General features: G+C 47.1%; 1 protein-coding gene across 1 annotated transcript; it reads right to left on the reverse strand.

The window, feature by feature from the left end:
• Positions 1 to 350: 350 nt before the first annotated feature.
• On the reverse strand, positions 351 to 10,822 carry LOC114155958 (prolyl endopeptidase). The gene is made up of 15 exons (XM_028036114.1): positions 10,669 to 10,822; positions 9,819 to 9,893; positions 9,616 to 9,749; positions 8,561 to 8,691; positions 8,287 to 8,496; positions 8,046 to 8,167; positions 7,451 to 7,556; positions 5,648 to 5,839; positions 5,074 to 5,271; positions 4,905 to 5,008; positions 3,617 to 3,753; positions 3,348 to 3,442; positions 3,146 to 3,277; positions 2,735 to 2,891; positions 351 to 1,080 (listed from the first exon to the last, which is right to left on the reverse strand). Exons 1-15 carry the CDS (start codon positions 10,708 to 10,710, stop codon positions 786 to 788), a joined length of 2,130 nt encoding a protein of 709 aa, XP_027891915.1. The 5' UTR covers positions 10,711 to 10,822; the 3' UTR covers positions 351 to 785.
• Positions 10,823 to 18,485: the final 7,663 nt, after the last annotated feature.

Genomic DNA, 18,485 nt, shown 5'->3' on the forward strand with positions numbered 1-18,485 from the left:
ACTCAAAGAAAAGTTTTCTGGATCAACGTCAAGACCAGCTGCACTGCAAAAACACGTCATACCAAGTAATTTAGTGCAAATGTCTCAGAAAACTATAAAACAAGACAAACTAACTCAGTAACGTTTCAGTGAGACATTAAATTACTAATTCCACTGGCAGATCATTTAAATTCTCACAGGAAAATGTCTGAAGTGAAATAATCTGCAAGAAGTGAATATTTTGAAATGTCTTATTTTTAAAGAGTCACGTTTTATTTTTGTTTTTAGGTTTTAAAATTAAGAAAAACATGAAACTTTTGCAGAAAATAAAGATGGATGTTTCCATCTGTGGGATGAAAAATAGATCTAAATATCACAAGTTTTTTTTTAATGTAATTTTGTCCTGGAAGATCAATTTACTGCAGGAAAAAATGCTTAAACAATCAAGTTATTAAATTTACATTTAAAACTGTATTTTATTATAGTGAGTCAAAGATTGAAACTTTTTTTCCGGTTCTGATCCTGAATCTACACTGAAAAAATAAAACAACAGATCCAAATTAAATTGAGTTAATTTGTTAGTTTGTCCAAAATATCAAGTTTCTTAAGGTGTCATGGTAAACAAATGTAAATAAAGTAAATCTGACAAACTTAATTTGAATAAATGTTTTACAGTTGGATCATGTTTTTCTTTGTTCAGTGTAGATCCCTCAGTGGATCTCTGGATCTCTTCCTGACTCTGGACCAGCGGAGGTTTTACTGAAGGTGGACAGCTTTCATTCAGAGCCGGATCTGGACTCTGAGCTTCAGTCCTTCCAGTGGAGCTGCAGCGTCTCGGCGATGAAGGCGAAGATGTGCGTGTCCTCCAGGATGGCCTTGGCCGTGGGCTTCCCGGCGCCGTGTCCGCTGCGGGTGTCGACGCGCAGCATCAGCGGCCGGCGCTGCTGCGGGCTGCCGCCCACGCCGCGCTGCAGCGCCGCGCAGAACTTCAGCGTGTGCAGCGGAACCACGCGGTCGTCGTGGTCCGCCGTCAGCAGCAGGACGGCCGGGTACTGCGGGCCGGAGTACGGCGCCTCCGGCAGGTTGTGGAGGGGAGAGTACCTGCAGACAGGACAGAGTCCAGACCCGTTCTGCTGGTTCTGATGCAGACTGGGCTGCTCAAACCAGCCCGGAGGTTCTACAGCACCTGAAGGTCCGGGGGCCAAATACGGCCCGCCGTAACTTTCTGTGTGGCCCTCAGACGGCAAATTCCATCAATCTGTCGCTTCAGGTTTTCACCAAAATGCACAAAGAATCAACATGTTTTCCTGCCTGACGGGTTTTGATGGTTTTTGATGTTTTTTGCTGGTTTTTTGCTGGTTTTTGACGGGTTTTGATGGTTTTTGCTGGTTTTTCTCACTGCTTGAGTTTTCCATGAAACTAAAACTCAAAGATTTTATAACTACAGTTCAGCCAAAATACACTTTTTAATTTCTCTGCAGACTCTGGACAAATGACGCATTTTAATAAAAGTTAGAACTAATTTACAGAAAGTCTGGAATTTCATGCAAAATGATAAAGAATAGATAAAAAAATACTTTAGTAAACTGCGAACAATATAATATAATTAGTGAATATATTGCAGTATTTATCCTAAAATTAATACATTCTGCCATCTTGGTTTTTGTTTTTAATTTCTAAATGTTTTAGTGATGTAACTGCAAACTGAACTCGGCCTGCAGGTGGTGCTCTTTCTCACCTGAACTCCTCGGCCATAATCCATTGGTTACATATTTAATTCACAAACTAAATATTTAGCTTCTAAATGTAATATTTAGTTTGGAACCTAAATGTTTAGATCTGAGCTAAACATTCAGTTTGAAAAATAGATATTTAGTTTGGAATTAAATATTTATTTTGAAAGTAAATATTTAGTGAGCAAAATAAAAACCATTATTTTAGACTAAATGAAATATTTATTTCTCAAACTAAATTATTAGCTCAGACTTCAGCTGGTTAGTTGGAACCTCACTAACTTCCTAACTAAATATTTAGTTTGGAGCAGAAACTTTCATAAATGAAGGAATAAAATGGTGAAAATATTAAAACTTAAAAATGAACATTAGCATTTCTTTAATTATTGCTGTTATTTGACTCTAAATAACCAAAACATTTAAGCAAAGCAAAAAATCTAAACATTTAATGTCAGTAAAAACTTCAATACATATCTATATATCTATATATATATAGATATATATATATATAGATATAGATATATATATATATATAGATATAGATATATATATATATATAGATATAGATATATATAAACTAAATCTAATGTGAAATCCTAAAGGGAAAAGTTCAGAAATATTTCAGCCGTTTGAAGTTTTAGGATATTCATGTTTCTGAGGACAGAGAGGTTCTGGTTCTGTTCTGGTTCTGCTCCTGGTTCTGCTCTGTTCTGGTTCTGTTCCTGTTCCTGGTTCTGTTCTGGTTCTGCTCTGTTCTGGTTCTGTTCCTGGTTCTGTTCCTGTTCCTGGTTGTAGTTCTGTTCCTGGTTCTGGTTCTGTTCTGGTTCTGCTCCTGGTTCTGTTCTGGTTCTGCTCTGTTCTGGTTCTGTTCCTGGTTGTAGTTCTGTTCCTGGTTCTGGTTCTGTTCCTGGTTCTGTTCTGGTTCTAGTTCTGTTCCTGGTTCTGGTTCTGTTCTGGTTCTAGTTCTGTTCCTGGTTCTGTTCTGGTTCTGTTCCTGGTTCTGGTTCTGTTCTGGTTCTTACTTGATGAGCCACTGGAACTGCTCCGGGTCGTCTGCGCAGCCGTAGTCGGTGGTCCAGGCGTGTCCGATGGTGAACTTGTGGAACTTCAACATGTCCAGAACTCCGACCTCGGCGACGACGCATCCGAACAGCTGCGGCCGCTGGATCATGCAGGCGGCTGCAACAGAACCAGCAGAACTTCACCGAGTCCGGAACAGAGCAGCGGCAGCAAGAAAACCAAACCGGAAGGTTTTGACTATTTTCACTCAAATGTTTCTGCTTCAGTAAAATGTTGGGGAACCAAGATGGCCGCCCGGCTGACCCGGAGAGCACGGCGGGAAAAAGGAAATATTCCATGAATTGCTCAAACATCGGCAGCCCTACAACACCCCGGTGAAGGTTCTGCAGAACCGGGTCCAGAACCCGACTCACCGACCAGCAGGCCGCCGTTGGACGCTCCGTTGATGGCGATCCGGCTGGCCGAGGTGAACCGCTCCCGGATCAGGAACTCCGCCGCGCTCTGGAAGTCGTCGAAGCAGTTCTGCTTCCGCTCCAAGGTTCCGGCTGCAGACGGAGAACATCTTTAGAACAGAACCGGAACCAGAGCCGGGTCCAGAACCAGAGCCGGCGGTACCTTTGTGCCAGGTGAGGCCGTACTCTCCGCCGCCCCGGATGTTGGCCACGGCCAGAACTCCGCCCAGGTGTCTCACGAACAGCAGGTAGGCCACACTGGGTCAGAACCAGAATCACAACTGAGACCCGGATCCCGATACCGACACGTTCAAATCGCTGAGAAGAAAGAAACATTCGAACCGGACCGGCCGCTGGTCCAGAACCGGGTTGCAACACAAAGCGGCCCGGTTCTGGTCCAGAACCCGTTCGGAACCGGCCGATGTGGCTCACTTGTAGTACGGCTGGATGGAGTTCTCGAAGCCGCCGTAGCCGTACAGGAAGACCGGGTTGGTTCCGTCCCGCTTCAGGTCCCGGGAGTGGACCAGGAACATGGGAACGCTGGTTCCGTCCTTACTGGGGTAGAAAACCTGGGAGAGACGCACGGGTCGGAACCGACCCGGCTCTGGTGGGTTATAGGAGACTGACAGGTCAGAACCGAAGAGAACCTCCGATCCGTGAGGTCCAGAATCCATCAGAACTTGGGGAGAATTTCAGGTTCTACAGAAATGAGTCATCTGGGCTCAGTGTTGACCCGTCAGAACCAGGTAAACGGACTGAACCGTCCAGAACATTAAGGATGGACTGACTTCACTGAAACCAGTCCATTTTCTACCAGAACTTTCCAAAGATTCCTAAGAAAAACGCTGGTTCTGGTCCAGTTTCTCCTGGTTCTGGCTCAGTTCTGCTGGTTCTGGCTTAGTTCTGCTGGTTCTGGTCCAGTTTCTCCTGGTTCTGGCTGAGTTCTGCTGGTTCTGGTCCAGTTTCTCCTGGTTCTGGCTTAGTTCTGCTGGTTCTGGTCCAGTTTCTGCTGGTCGTGGCTGAGTTATTCTGGTTCTGGTCCAGTTTCTCCTGGTTCTGGCTTAGTTCTGCTGGTTCTGGTCCAGTTTCTCCTGGTTCTGGCTGAGTTATTCTGGTTCTGGTCCAGTTTCTGCTTGGCTGCAGTTGCTGCTTTTCACCAGCAGGTGGAAATGTTTCCTCACAGATCGGCCTGGTTCTGTTTGGACCCGGAATCATCTGGATCTGTTCTGATCAGCCAGCTGACCCAAAGCCAGTAGAACCAGGAAGAACCCAGTTAGAACTTCAGGGGTCGGATCGGACCTCCTGCTGGGTTTCTGAGACCCGACAGAACCAGCAGGTTCGAACAGCAGAACCTCAGGCTTAAACATAAAATCTCATTTTTCTTTGACCAGAACCGATTTGTGATTTAAATTTTTAAAATATCGATTTCTTTTCTAAAATGGAAATAAAAGTTTGAGGGCAGGAAACGTTCAGTGCCTTTGGTACTGGCCCTTTAAGACTTTATCTCCGGATTATTCTGACTTTGTTGTTGAGTTGATCAAACTTAAGTAAACAGAAGCTGTAAAAACAAGATGGCCGCCCTGACATCACTCTGAGCCACGGACGGGATTGGTGGAAAAAATGGACCAAAAGTTCAAATGATCAAGAAAATGTGTTTCTGTCCCGGTTCTGGCCGAACCTTCGGGTCGGGTCCAGGTGTCCAGAAGGGGGCGGAGCTCACCTGGCTGGTCAGGAAGTCCTCCTGGTTGATGCCTTTGACCTCGACCTCCCTGAAGACCCGGGGCTCCGGGTCGGGCCGGCTCAGGTCGCAGTGGTAGATGATCCCTGATGGAGAGCAGAGGGTCAGCTGGAGGCAGGGGGTCAGAGGTCAGAGGTCAGCGGTGGTTTACCCGGCGTGGTGAAGGAGGTGAACTTGTAGAAGAACTCTGAGTGTTTCTTCTTGCAGCTGACCCCGGCGACGGTTCCCACGTCCAGCGGCAGCTCCTGCAGCAGGCGGCCGCTGCTCAGCTCGAACAGCTGCAGCACGTCCTTCACGTCGTGGACGTAGTTCACCAGCAGGTGGCGCTGGTTCACACAGGAGACGAAGCCTGCAGGCCAGAGGGCAGAGGTCAGGTCGGATCCAGAGGTCAGAGGGGAAGAAACTGAAACTGTTATAAATTCAGAGCTTCTGCAGTTTGATCTGATTCCCTCCACCGGCGTGACGCAGCCGCTGGCGTCTGAGACCAGTTTCGCTTTTCCGCAGAGTTTCCTCTGGCCACCACTTCCTGGTCTCTGTGGTCGGTCGTCATGGAAACGCCGGCCAGGAATTCACAGAAAGGCTTTCGCAACGCTCCGGACTGCGGTTCTGAGGACGAGAGCTCTGCGTATGTCTGCTGCTGGCGGACTTTTCCCTTCATTCCCGGCACCGGAACCAGCCGAAGGGCGGGACCGGGCTGAACCGGGCCGGGCCGGGCGGCTGCTCACCCAGGACGTCCTTCTCGTGCTGCGGGATCAGCGTGGTCCAGTTCTGCTGGTCCGGGTTCTGGATGTCGATGTTGATGAGGCGGTAGCGCGGCGCGTCCAGGTTGGAGCGGAACGTGAACACGCTGCCCTCGTTGGTCACGTAGGAGTACTGCGCCTCGAAGTTGTCCACCAGCCGGACCCACGGCAGCAGACCTGCAGAACCAGAACACTTTCACAACCACACAGCAGGAAGTGGCCACAGCCGGCGCCGAAACCTCCCACAACACAACAAGGTCCGCAGGCCGAACTGGAGTTTCATCAGCTGCACACAGAGAACCCAACAGAACCAACAGAACCTCTGCAGAACCCAGCCAGCGAAGCAACTGCTGCTGAACATCATCATAAAGATTTTTATCAGGATTAATTCACATTTTCATCAATTATTTTAATGATTAATCGATTGGATCAGAAAATTGCCACTTTCTTTAGATTTTTCATTTAACTGCTGTTTTATACAATATTAGAAAAATGTTAAAAGATCCAAATAAAGAAATCATTTTGTTTCTTTAAATGAGAAAATCAACATTAGATGTCTAAAAGTCAACAGCAGCGTTTCCATAGCGACCGTTTGATCTGCAGATAAAAATCCTTCTAACTTCAACCTGTGAAAAGTTCAGGCTGAAGATCAGAACCGAGCAGAACCGACCTGCTGATTATTGTTTTCATCAACTGATTCATAATTAGATCATAAAAGTCCTTGAAGAGTCAAAGAAGTTTTTAATCTTAAATCTTTATATTTTTACAGTGTTGCTTCACTACTGATTGTTGGTTCGCTCCAGTTAACTATGGATTAATTATCTCAATAATCGATTAATCGTGATTAATCGTTCCACCGTAATGGAAATTCTGCTTCAGAAACCAGGAAACGTCGTGTTTATTCAGGAAGAAATAAATGGGATGAGTCAAAGTCGCCGGCAGCAAAGTTCCACCTGAGTCGTGGTTGCAGAACGCAACAGAACCGGTCCGGTTCCGGATTTCTGTGGAAACGACTCCAGAGGAAAAACAAGGAAGGATTTTTACCTCCGTATTGAATCCACCTGCAGAAACGACTCATTTTCACACCGACGCAGCAGATAACAGATTCATTCATTCATTCATTCACTCATTTATTCATTCATTCACTCATTCATTCATTCATTAACTCATTCATTCATTCATTCATTAACTCATTCATTCATTCATTCATTAACTCATTCATTCATTAACTCATTCATTCATTAACTCATTCATTCACTCATTAACTCATTCATTCATTCATTCATTAACTCATTCATTCATTAACTCATTCATTCACTCATTAACTCATTCATTCATTCATTCATTAACTCATTCATTCATTCATTCATTAACTCATTCATTCATTAACTCATTCATTCATTAACTCATTCATTCACTCATTAACTCATTCATTCATTCATTCATTAACTCATTCATTCATTAACTCATTCATTCACTCATTAACTCATTCATTCATTCATTCATTCACTCAGGTTCACATTTTCTCAGAGTTTCATCCTGAAGTTTCTTCACTTGTTGAAATTCTTGTTGTTCCTCAGAAACTCAGAAGCTTCACTAAACATGAACCGAAGCAGAGCAGCTGCTGCAGTCCGGTCCGGTCCGGTCCAGTCCGGTCCGGTCCAGTCTGGTCCAGTCCGGTCCGGTCCGGTCAGCCCGGTCTGGTCCGGTCCAGTCCAGTCTGGTCAGCCCGGTCCGGTCCGGTCCAGTCAGCCCGGTCCGGTCTGGTCTCCAGGGATCCTGACCCACCTTGGATCCCGTCCGGAAGCGCCTGCAGGTCGCAGTACCAGAGCCGGTTGACGGGTCGGCAGCCCTCGGTGATGGACAGAACCGCGTACCGGCCGTCATCTGAGACCTGCAGCAGAACCGAACACGCAGCGTCAGCCGGGTCCAAAACCCAGAAGAACTAAAACCTGGAACCGGATTCTCCTAACGAGTCGAACCTGGAAAGTTTCAGATCTGCAGAAATTCACACAAAACAACTTAAATATTTGGACCCACTGACGCACCAGAACCAAACCAGAACCAGGTTGACACAGAAATCAGAGTTTTTTCTCCAGGTCATTAAACACAGCAGAACTAGATCTGGTTCCGACCCGATATGAACCAGTTTGGACCGGTTCTGATCCGTAAATATTTTTATGAAAATGTCTGAATCAGGTTGGTTCTGATTGGACCTGGACTGGTTCTGGGCCATAATTAGTGGTTGTGGGATGAAAACCAGAATCGGTTATTACTCTGCAGGGTTCTGATGGTTCTGGTGGTTCTGGTGGTCCGGCCCGTCTCAGAGTGAATGCACTTGGTTTTGGTTTCTGGATCAGAACCTGGTTCTGGTCGGACTCACCGTAACCGAGCTGTGCCATTTGGGATGGTCCGGGAACTCGGCCACCAGAACGTCGTCGGACTGCTCGGTTCCGATCCGATGGTAGAAGAGCTTCTGGTTGATGTTGGATGTGGTCTCGGTGCCTGAGGGACGACAGGAACTGGTTACTCTGGTTCTGTAGGTCGGGTTCTGATCTGGAGCCAGACCTGGGCGGTTCTGGTTTGTTGTCAGAACCAGATCCGGGTCGGTGCGTGGTTCTGACCGTCAGCCTTGCCGTCCTGACGCGGATAGCAGTTGTAGAAAACGCCGCGGGCGTCGTGGGTCCAGGCCAGGCAGCTGAACTTGACCCGCTCCAGAACATCGGGCAGCGGCGCCAGACCGACCGGGTTCAGGAAGCGCAGCGTGACCCAGTCTGACCCGGCACTGCTCAGCCCGTACGCAAAGTACTCACACTCCTCAGACAGCCGGCCCACTGAGGAGACAGAGGATTAGAGCGGTTCTGGAGCGGTTCTGCAGCGGTTCTGAGCCGGACTCACTCTTCAGCGCCACGGTTCCGTCTTCAGAGAGCGAGTTCGGGTCAAAGAACACGGAGGCCGGCGCGTCCAGCGAGTCCTGGACGTACAGAACGTCCTGGTTCTGGAGGCCCGCGTTGTGGAAGTAGAAATACCTGCAGGGAGAATCTGGAATAATCTGGAATGATCTGGAATAATCTGGAATAAAATGTGTAAACCTCCAGAGTTCGTGTAGAACGCCGTCGCTCCTGAACTGGATGAAAACCAGTTCAGGTTCAGTTAAAATCACATTTTTATTACATTTATTTCATTAAATTCTTATTTTCTGCTTTAAACTGAAGTTTAAAACACTTGAAGGTTTTCTGACACCAAACCTGATCAACTTGACCAGTTAGCTTCTCCTGTTAGCATGGGAACGCTTCAAAATAAAATAACTTTATTAACAAACCAATAAAACTAATAAATAAATATACAAGAATAAAGTTGCAGTTTTATGACTAATATTATTATTACAACTTCATTCTCATTATTTTGACTTTATTCTTCTACAAGTTTATTCTCTTAATACTATGACTTCATTATGGTAGTATTTTTATTTTTATTAATATGTTACTTTGTTACATTTCATTTAAAATGCTGCAATAATTTTAACATTTTGTTAAAATTATTTCTGTTTTAAACCTTCAGGATCATCTGAACCAGAGAGCTGAACTTTTTACAGTGTTTTACTGCATAACGCTGTAAAAACTCAGATATAAAATAATTGTTTTAAAATAAATATTGTTCTTATAAATGGTACATAATATATAAATATTACAGAAGCTTCCTGAACCGCTCGGCCCAAATAAAATGAATTAATTTTCTGCTGTTAAACTCAGGTTACATCTAGAAAAGATTTATTTCACATTTTTAAATGTTTTCATGATCAACTAAATAAAAATAAAACATTTTTAATTAGAATGTGGACTTGTTCTGAACTCCGAGTTCAACCAGAGTTTTCTGTGTGGGAAGAGAACGGGATCCGGTTCGGATCCGGTTCGGACCCGGTCCAGACCCGGGTCGGCCCGGCTGCTGTGTACCTGGACCCCCGCTTGTAGGGGCAGCTGAACTTGGGGTAGTCGTAGAGCTCGGTGAGGCGCTGCTGGAACCGGGCCCGGACCGCGCAGCCCTCCAGGTACGGCATGGTCAGCTGGTTCTGCTCCTCCACGAACGCCTGCGCAGCCAACAGATCGGATCAGACCCGAAACCACTGGGGGGGGGTTCTGCAGGAAGAGGGCGTTACCATGGTTTCCGGGCTGTCCGGGTCCTCCAGCCAGGCGTAAGGATCCGGGATCTTGGTTCCGTGGTAATCATCCACCTGTTCCACAAACAAACAATCAGAGTCTGGCTCTGAAACCGGATCTTCTGGTTCCGGATGTTCCGTTGGTACCGAGAAGCTCTGAGCAAAAACTGTGAGCAGCAGCTTCACACCAAACCTGCAGGCTGAACGAAACGGCGCCAGGACGAAGCTTTGGGGCTCCAAACCGGATCACAGGGAGACTCACAGAGTCAAAGGTTCAGGCTGCAGGATGGAAAAGTTCTACCTTCCACCAAGTTTTACCAGCGGAGGAGAGCAACAATCTGACGTCATTAAATCAGAGCAAGAAGAGCCTGAACCTCCATTTAGTTACTTCAGGTCATACAACTGAACTATGAACATGAACACATTCATTTTTTAACTGACTGAACTGGATTGAGAACCAGTTCTTTGGGAGGATGAACTGGTTTAAACTGTGGTGGTTCAGGATCCGGCCCTGGGCCCCCGGGCCCCTGGATCCGGCCCTGGGCCCCAAGGACCCTGGATCCGGCCCTGGCCCGGTTCTGCTCTGGTCTGAGCCTGGCTCTCCTGCACCCAAACCGTCCGGATCAGAACCAGGAAGGGAAAGTGAAAGCGGGTCGGAAGCTCCTCTTCCTGCAGCTCCAAAACTGATTATTGATAATTAATTATCAGTAATGATGCTGGTTTCTGCCTGAGCTCCGACCCGGAGCCTCCCTCAGCCTCTACCTGTCTCGCTGCGCACCTGAGCAGCAGACCCGAACCGAACCGAACCGAACCGAGCCGAGCCGAGCCGAGCCCAGCAGGCCGGACTCACCTGGTTCAGGTCTCTCCGGGCTTCGGGGTATCTGAACGCCATCACGCCGCTGGGGGTCCGGGGCCTCTAATGTCGGTCGGAACCAGCGGACTCTGAACCTCCGGGCTGAACAGAAAGTGAAACTTTCAGGCCGGCAGACAGGAAGTGACGTTGTCAGCCAGGACCGTAGATCCCGTCGCTCGGGGATTTCTGGCGCAGTTTCAGCCGCAGGAGGAGCGAAGTTCTGGGCGGCAGAGCGAGGACCAGCTGGAAGGGTTCGGTTCTGGTTCAGATTTTCCGGTTTTATCTCAGAATAAAGTCCAAATGTTGAGGAAAAAGTCTGAGATTAAAGAAACATTATTGTAATAACTGATTGTTGTTATCAGATGTTAACATGATGAAACATTTTTTAATTTATTTTTACATTTTATTCTAAACCAGGGTGTCCAACGTGCGGCCCGCGGGCCACCGGCGGCCCTCAGGATGGCTTTGGACGGCCTGGTTCTGGTCTTCCAGTTCGGCTGGTTTGAAAGTTATGATGAAATTTTTAAACATGATTCACATCTTAAAATGAAAACTTCAAGTTTTTTGCTTTCAGTTTAACTTCTCAGTAAAAACATCCAGGAGCTTTTACAGAACCAGAACCAGAACCAGAACCAGTTCATGTAACCAGAAAGAAAAATAACCAATCTAAAGAAATAAAATGTGGGAAATGGTTTCATGTTTTTTTGTTTTTGTTTAAAATGATTCCATTTTCCTCGTCAGAAACCCGACGTTATTAAAACTTTGTGTAAACATTTAAATTTCAAAAGAAAAATACTAAACATTTTTAGTATTAGTATTTATTTTTAGCTGGAGAATTTCAGCCTCACATTTTCAGATCAAACTGATTAAATCTCCTAAATGAGTTTAGATTTTGCTGATTGACCCGTCAGGAGAGAACTGGCTGTTTCCCAGTTTAACCAGTAAAACTCTGGTTTCCTCCATGTTGGTCCAACGTTTCCTGGACTTTGGCCCAGAAGTTCTGATTCAATGTTTCACTATAAAAAATGATTTATCTTCAGCTGGACATAAAACCATGAACCCTGCTGACCTTTGACCCGGAGGTATTTTTATCACTGCAGGTTTTTTCCTTCCTGCTCCATTTTCTCCAGACTGCAGGCTGTGCAGCTTCATGAGTCAGCAGGAAGGCCGGTTCCGACCCGGTTCCGACCCCGACCGGACCTTCGGGTCGCCGCTGTTGGCTCCATGCAGGGCGGCATGGGCGGGGGGGCGGCAGAGCGAAGGAAAACAGCTTCAGAGCAGTAATCTGTCTAATCCAGGAAGCCGAGAAAACGACTGGGGGGCAAGGGGGCGGGGCTAATTCCAACTAATTTAGTTAAGATGATTAAGTTGATGGGAAACAAGCTGCTGAAGGTTCTGGACTGGTTCTGGACTGGGTCCAGTCCATATACATCTGAGGCCCACACTGATGACATCATCAGTCTGTTACAAGTCCATTAACCGGGTCCAATTAGACCAGAACCAGAACCAGCTTCACTCTTCAGGTGAAGAGAATGAAAATATAAAAACGAGGTTTTTATTTTAAGATGGCTGCAGCTCTGCTGCACCACCTGAAGGTCAGTTTGTGTCCAGCATGTGTGGGGTCTGCAGAGAAACTAGCTGCTCCTTTCCTGACCCTTGACCTGGAGGAAAGGTCAGCCCTGATGGTTCCAGTGGACTGGACCGGTTCTACGGGCCGCCGAGAGTAAAGCTACCGTCACAAATTAAGAGCAGAAAGAAAAACGTTTTACTAACTTCTGATTTCAGCCTCAAACTAAATATTTAATTAGAAAGATAAATATTTAGTTTACAAACTACACATTTAGCTTTAAACTAAATAATATCCCTGAAGTGTGTATATATTTACACGAGTTAAACATCTGCAAACAAAATATTTAAGCTGTTAACTCTGTCGAGTTTAAAACTAAAACTCACTAAATTCATGTTTAACTTCTAATATTAAGCTTCAATCTAAATATTATGAACTCAGAGTTCGCTAAAAACGTAGCTTTGAGCTGAATATTTAGTTAGCATGCTACCTGTTTAGCTCGCTAACTAAACCAGCGGACGACTGGAGAGAAATGTTTCTCTGTGGAGAACGACGACCCCGAACTGGTGAAAGACGACCTTTTGACCTCTTGATGGGCAGCGGCCGTTGCTCCTCTCAGGTGGTTGCTGGTTGCGTTGTGCTAACACACCTGGAGGCAACAAGCTGAAGATCTAACAGCAACACGGCCTCTGATTGGCTGACCCTCTGCAGAGCCGAAAGTGGACCAGGCCAAGCTGCAGGTAGTTGGACGGTACCGGGCCCAGGCGGGTCAAGCCGGGCCCCCCCTGGCCCCGCCTGCCTGCCGCAGACGGGCTCTGATTGGCCGAGAACGGCCAGGTGATTGAGATGAGATTATCATGTCAGATTACAGCAGAGAGTCAGACGGAGTCATCTGACTGCAGCCTCACCGTTACCATGACGATTCACCTGAAAAACAAAAGCTGCTCCGCCGAGAGAAACCAAAGGTTGAGCTTCAGAACCTCACACACACAAACACACACACACAGAAAGGAGCTGCGTTATTTACCGCAGCAGCAGATGGTGCAGAGCAGATTATAATCCTCATTGTGTAAAATGTCTTCACAGATCTGTCGTCATGGAGATGAAATGATTCAGACATGAAATCAGGTTTGAAGCGTTTACATGGTTTAATCCAGATCTGACAGCGTTTCTGCTCTGCCGCAGCTGGAGCTGCGATAATCAATCAGAGCTGCAGTATTGATCGGTTATTGATCTGTTATCGCTGGGTGGAATCCTGCAGACAATAAAAGACCAGCAGCCAGATTAAGACAATTAGGCTCCGTTTGTTTTCCAGAGAGCAGGAGAAGCTGCAGGAGAAGGAGATTAAACCAGCAGATTTAGGTCAAAGTGATGAAGTGTGGAGGAAGGAAGGAGGCGGGGCCGGGGAAAGGGGGGGATTGGGGTCAGAGAAACCGATCGGTGAGGAAGAGGAGGAGAGAGGAAGAGTCTGATCCCTGACTGATCATCATCTTCCTCACCTGCTTCCAGGAGCTTCCTGTCTGGGGATTTTCCTGATCTGTCTAGACTCCTGAATCAGCACTCACTGTTTGTTTTTCTTTCCTCCTCCTCCTCCTCCTGGTCAGCCTAATTAGCAGATATTTTTATTGATCTGGTGGATTTGGTGCTGAAATCCCTTCTCTGTCTGCCAGACAGATCTGGACTAAAGTCCTCATTTTGAGCTGGGGGGGGGGGTTATGGGGGGCTAATGTGGGGGCTAACCCACCTGTTAGCATCGGTTCAACAGCATGCAGATCTGCTTCCAGCCTGAAAGTTTCTGTTTTCCTCCAGAACGATGAATAGGGAAAATGATTCCTGTGATATTTTTTAGAATCTATCTGAAAAGTGTGGAGTGTATTTGGTGTAGGTTCTGACGGGCCGAGCTGGACTTCACCTGCTGTGCCTGGTAAAAGCAGAAGCAGTAAATGCGGCGGCTGCAGCGTTCTGCTGCCATGAAGCTTCACAGCTCAGAGTGTCAGAATCTCAGCGGCTCCCAGATTTGCTGCTGCTGCTGATAACTGTGATATTTTCACGACACGTTTAATGAAGAGGAAAAAAAGTTGTTTTGTTCTCAGAGGAAGCAGCAGCTGCAGAGAAAAGGCCGGCCGCGTCAGTTTGGACCTTTGCTCTCAGAGCCACCATGATGGCTGGAAGCCGTGAAACAGAGAAGTCAGATGAAAGGCGGCGCAGCGACACGTCTCCTGCTGCAGCCTCGCATGTCTCAGAGCCGGACGATAATGCTGCTGATAAGGATGTTGCTGCTGAGGCTCTGGCTCGTCCGGCTCCTTCCTTCCTCTTCTGTGATGGCATGCAACCTAGAGGAGGTGTGAAAACGTCGGGTTATTTTGGTCTGTCACGCTCAGACTCTGAGAAACTCTGACCTGCTGCCGCTGCTGGGAATCTGAGAATCGCTTCGCCTCGGCCTGGAGCGGCGGGCCCAAACGGGACGGTTCTGAGACGGCCGCAGATTGAAACGCGGCGACGCCTCTGCAGCAGGTGCATCACCTGCACCTGCTGCAGGGCGGGTGGGCGGAGCCTGGAGCGGGCGAAGCTTCATGAAGCTCCAGGCGCAGCGGCGGCGAAGCTAACCTCAGGCAGCAGGCCGCCTGACGCAGACGGCTAAAAATATCTGCAGAGAACACAGAAAACCTCCGCGGTTCTGAGAACGCTGCACTAATCTGAGCAGAACCGGGCCGGATCACAGCCCAGAACCCGGCAGAACCCAACAGAACCCAGTAAAACCCGACAGAACCCAGTAGAACCCGGCAGAACCCAGTAGAACCCGTCAGAACCCGACAGAACCCAGTAAAACCCTGCAGAACCTGACAGAACCCAGTAAAACCCAGTAGAACCTCCCAGCAGCAGATTACTGGCTATTGTTGTTTCACCCCCTCCAGATTAAATGTCAGATTCTGTTTGTTCCAATCTAACCTGGATTATGGCTGATTTATAGATTACATATGTTATTCCCACATATGGAAACAGGATTGCTTTCATAATCCTCAGAGGGTCGAGTCGAGTTTAAGGTGGAAATGATTTCTTTAAGGTGGAATTGCTGCAGGTTTACTGCGGCTGTAAAACCACCAGAACCTTCTCACTGGTTCTGGTTCTGGTGAATCCAAATCTAATATTTCTGAAAGTTTCTCTTCCTTCAGCCGAGACGTTTCCACGGGAAACCAGAACGACTTTCAGGATTTTGTGTTTTTCAGTGTAGAAAAGTATTGGCACCCCGACCCGGCCAGCCAGAACCGGTTCTGACCTCAGTGGGTCTGAAGCCACAGAGAAAGGACGACACATCTGAAAAGTGTGGCATGCATCTGTATTCAGCCCGTCAGAACTCTGAGGTTTTTCTCCACCAACTTGCCAGAATCTCAGTTGGATTCTGGACTTTGACTAGGCCATTCCTCATGAAGCTCCAGTCTCTGCAGCCTCTAAATGATTTTCTTCCTGGATTTATCTCCATCCATCTTCCCACAGCATAATGCTGCCACCACCGTGAATCACTTTTACTTTCCTTCGTTCTTCCAGGCGTAATTCTCTACGTTACGTTTCAGATAAAATGCGATAAATCGTGTTTTACGTTCAGCTCTGTTAAAAACAGACACTTTGAGGAAAACAATCAGGAAGTGATTTCCGTGCTGCTGCTTAGATAATCCAGGGTTAAATGGATCTGATGTGGAAAGCGGGTCAGGCTCGGTAAACAACGCGCCGCCGTTCCTCTGATTGATCATCCACTTCCTGTTTGCTTCAGTTAATCCTCTGGAGCCACAGCTGGAAAACAAGCAGCCGTCAGCCAATCACACGCCAGCAGCTGTGACTCAGCCGTCCGGTCCGGTCCGGTCCAGACTGGACATCAGAACAGAGAGGAAAGGCCGCTCTGTGTTTAATGGCTGCAGGGCCGGTCCGGTCATTTCTGGGGCCTCGGGGGCCCCGCTTCCTGTTCAGATCATCACCATGAACAACATCCCATAATGAGACAAGAGCGCCGGACCCGCAGCATCAGGCTGTAACCATGGCAACACAATACTCAATAGCTGAAGACTATTCAGTTTTACAAAAATCCTTTAAATCTTAAATGTAAAACAATTTAAAATCTTTTAATTGATCTCTGTTGAAACCTTTAAATGAAATGGAAAAACTTTAATTCTCTGTAAATAGGTCAGAACTCTGTGGAGCAGGTCTGGTGGGTTTTCTCTCTTCCAACTTTGAACATCTGCAAACTTACTTATGGATTCAGGTCTGGACTTTGACTAGGCCATTCTAACCCATCCCATAATATCTCTGTCTGGATGTTCAGGGTGGTTCTCCTCCAGGGCGGTCCTGGATTTATCACCACAGCATGATGCTGCCATCACCGTGTTTCACAGTGGAGTCAGGTGAGTTCAGAGATGCTAACCGAACCTTTCCTGGTTTTCCTTTCTGTCCGTCCATAAAGATTCCTGGGCGTATTTAGGGGTATCGGTGTACAGTTGGCTCAGCAGAAATCCAAACAAGCCAGAACAAAGTTAAGGTGTGAATACTTTTGTAGCCTGGTGGTGGAAGAAGGCAGGAAGAGAAACAGGATCAGGAAGTGATTCACGGTGGGACCGGCGTCTCTGGTTCTGGTCGCCATTCCAGAACTTTTATTTCTGCTCATTTACAGGCCGACCTGCTGGTGTTTTCTTGATATCAGCCTTTCTGAATTTTTCAAGAAAAAATCATGGTTGTCAAGGAAAGTTGATTTTTGCATAAAAATCACCAATTAAATGAATGAGTTTGGCGCCAAATCAACCAAGTTATTCTGAACCATAGAAAAGTGTCCTGTCTGTTGGACTGGCGACCTGTCCAGGTGACCTGTCCAGGTGACCCGCCTCGCTGGAGACACCAGCACCTCCTGACCCAACCGGACCAGCTGGAAGAAAACGGATGGATGGAAATAATAGAGATTTTCTTGATCTTGTGTTTCCTTCTGGTGGATGTTTCTCAAAATGGTTGCCGTGATTGCAAAGGAGAAAGAATCTCTTTAGCTAAACTGCTAACCAAATACAAAATTAGCAGAAGCTAACGATTAAGACGTCTGTCTCTTCTCCTCCTTCCAGTTGACGCCTGGTCAAAGACTCTAACAGCAAATCCTCAGTTTCTGATTCTTCCACATATTTGTTACTTTAAAGTTTTTTGAACAGGAAGTGAAAAACATGATGCAACATAAAGTTCATCCAAGTCATAAACTGGGGAACATTTGGTGGCAATAACTGGTTTAAAAAGCTGAAAAACTTCAGCCATCTTGAAAAATGGCCATTATTTTGATATTCAAGCAGTTAATGGGAAACATGAAAAACATCCAGCCTGAATTTTTCAGTTTTTATTTTTGTCTCCTGGAAGCCAACCTGCTCTCTACCTCCATGGCTGAGTTGTGTTGGAGATGCTGTGGCCTGCTTCCTGCTGTCAGACTGGTTCTGTTGGTTTCGCTTGTTTTTCCTCAGGTTCTGCTCGATGTGATGTGGAAGTGACACCATGAAAACGTGTTCATGCGTTAAACATGCAGTGACATCATTAGTCATATTTGTCCACAGCCAGCTCAGTCGGTTGGTCGTCACGACAACAAGCTATATGAAAAGCAAAGAGCAGGTGGAGGTTTCACCTGAGTGCCTGAACCTGCCACAGTTTTCCAGCAAGGCGAAGCGGCTGCTGAGCAGCTGCTTCCTTTCTCTGGCCTCAAACGGACGTCGGGTCAGAACCTCTGCATGGCAACAGGTGCTGATTTGGAGCAGACTGTTATGAAACAGCCAGGTGTGTCAGGCGGCATCATTTGGTCTCAGACGGCTTCGGTAAGCTGACCTCAGGTCTTCTCTGATCCTGCCCGCTCATCTGCTCCCCTCCCTCCATCTCGGTACGGCGAGGATTCCCTTCGCCTGTCCTGGATGTGAGTCCAGGAGCGCCGAGCGTCGGCCAACCTGCTGTCCTGGAGCGACGGCTCTTTAGCCTCTGAGCCTGAGCCCAGACTGTCTGCAAATTAGAGAAATTAGCCCAGTCGGGCGCGGGTCAGTGAAAGAGCCTAAATCCTCTCCCCCCATCACACAAACAGCTCCAGGTTTAACCCCCAACACTGTGCAGTAAATCTGGCCCTTGGAAAGCAGCAGCAGCACCATATGGCAGCCAATTTAGCATTTCACCGGCCAAGTTTAGAACGAAGGCGAGAAGAGTACGGTCCGTTTGTAAAGTTACACAGGCAAAAATTAGCAGCAATAAT

Source organism: Xiphophorus couchianus, chromosome 13, assembly GCF_001444195.1.
Source record: "Xiphophorus couchianus chromosome 13, X_couchianus-1.0, whole genome shotgun sequence".
NCBI lineage: Eukaryota > Metazoa > Chordata > Actinopteri > Cyprinodontiformes > Poeciliidae > Xiphophorus > Xiphophorus couchianus.

Excerpts from the sequence above, each read along its gene's own strand:
- LOC114155958 (XM_028036114.1), bottom strand. The coding sequence starts at position 10,710 with ATGGCGTTCAGATACCCCGAAGCCCGGAGAGACCTGAACCAG. Across the intron at positions 3,278-3,347 it reads CGGCCTCACCTGGCACAAAG|CCGGAACCTTGGAGCGGAAG; the intron begins GTACCGCCGGCT and ends CTCCGTCTGCAG. Across the intron at positions 1,081-2,734 it reads CAGTTCCAGTGGCTCATCAA|GTACTCTCCCCTCCACAACC; the intron begins GTAAGAACCAGA and ends TCCTGTCTGCAG.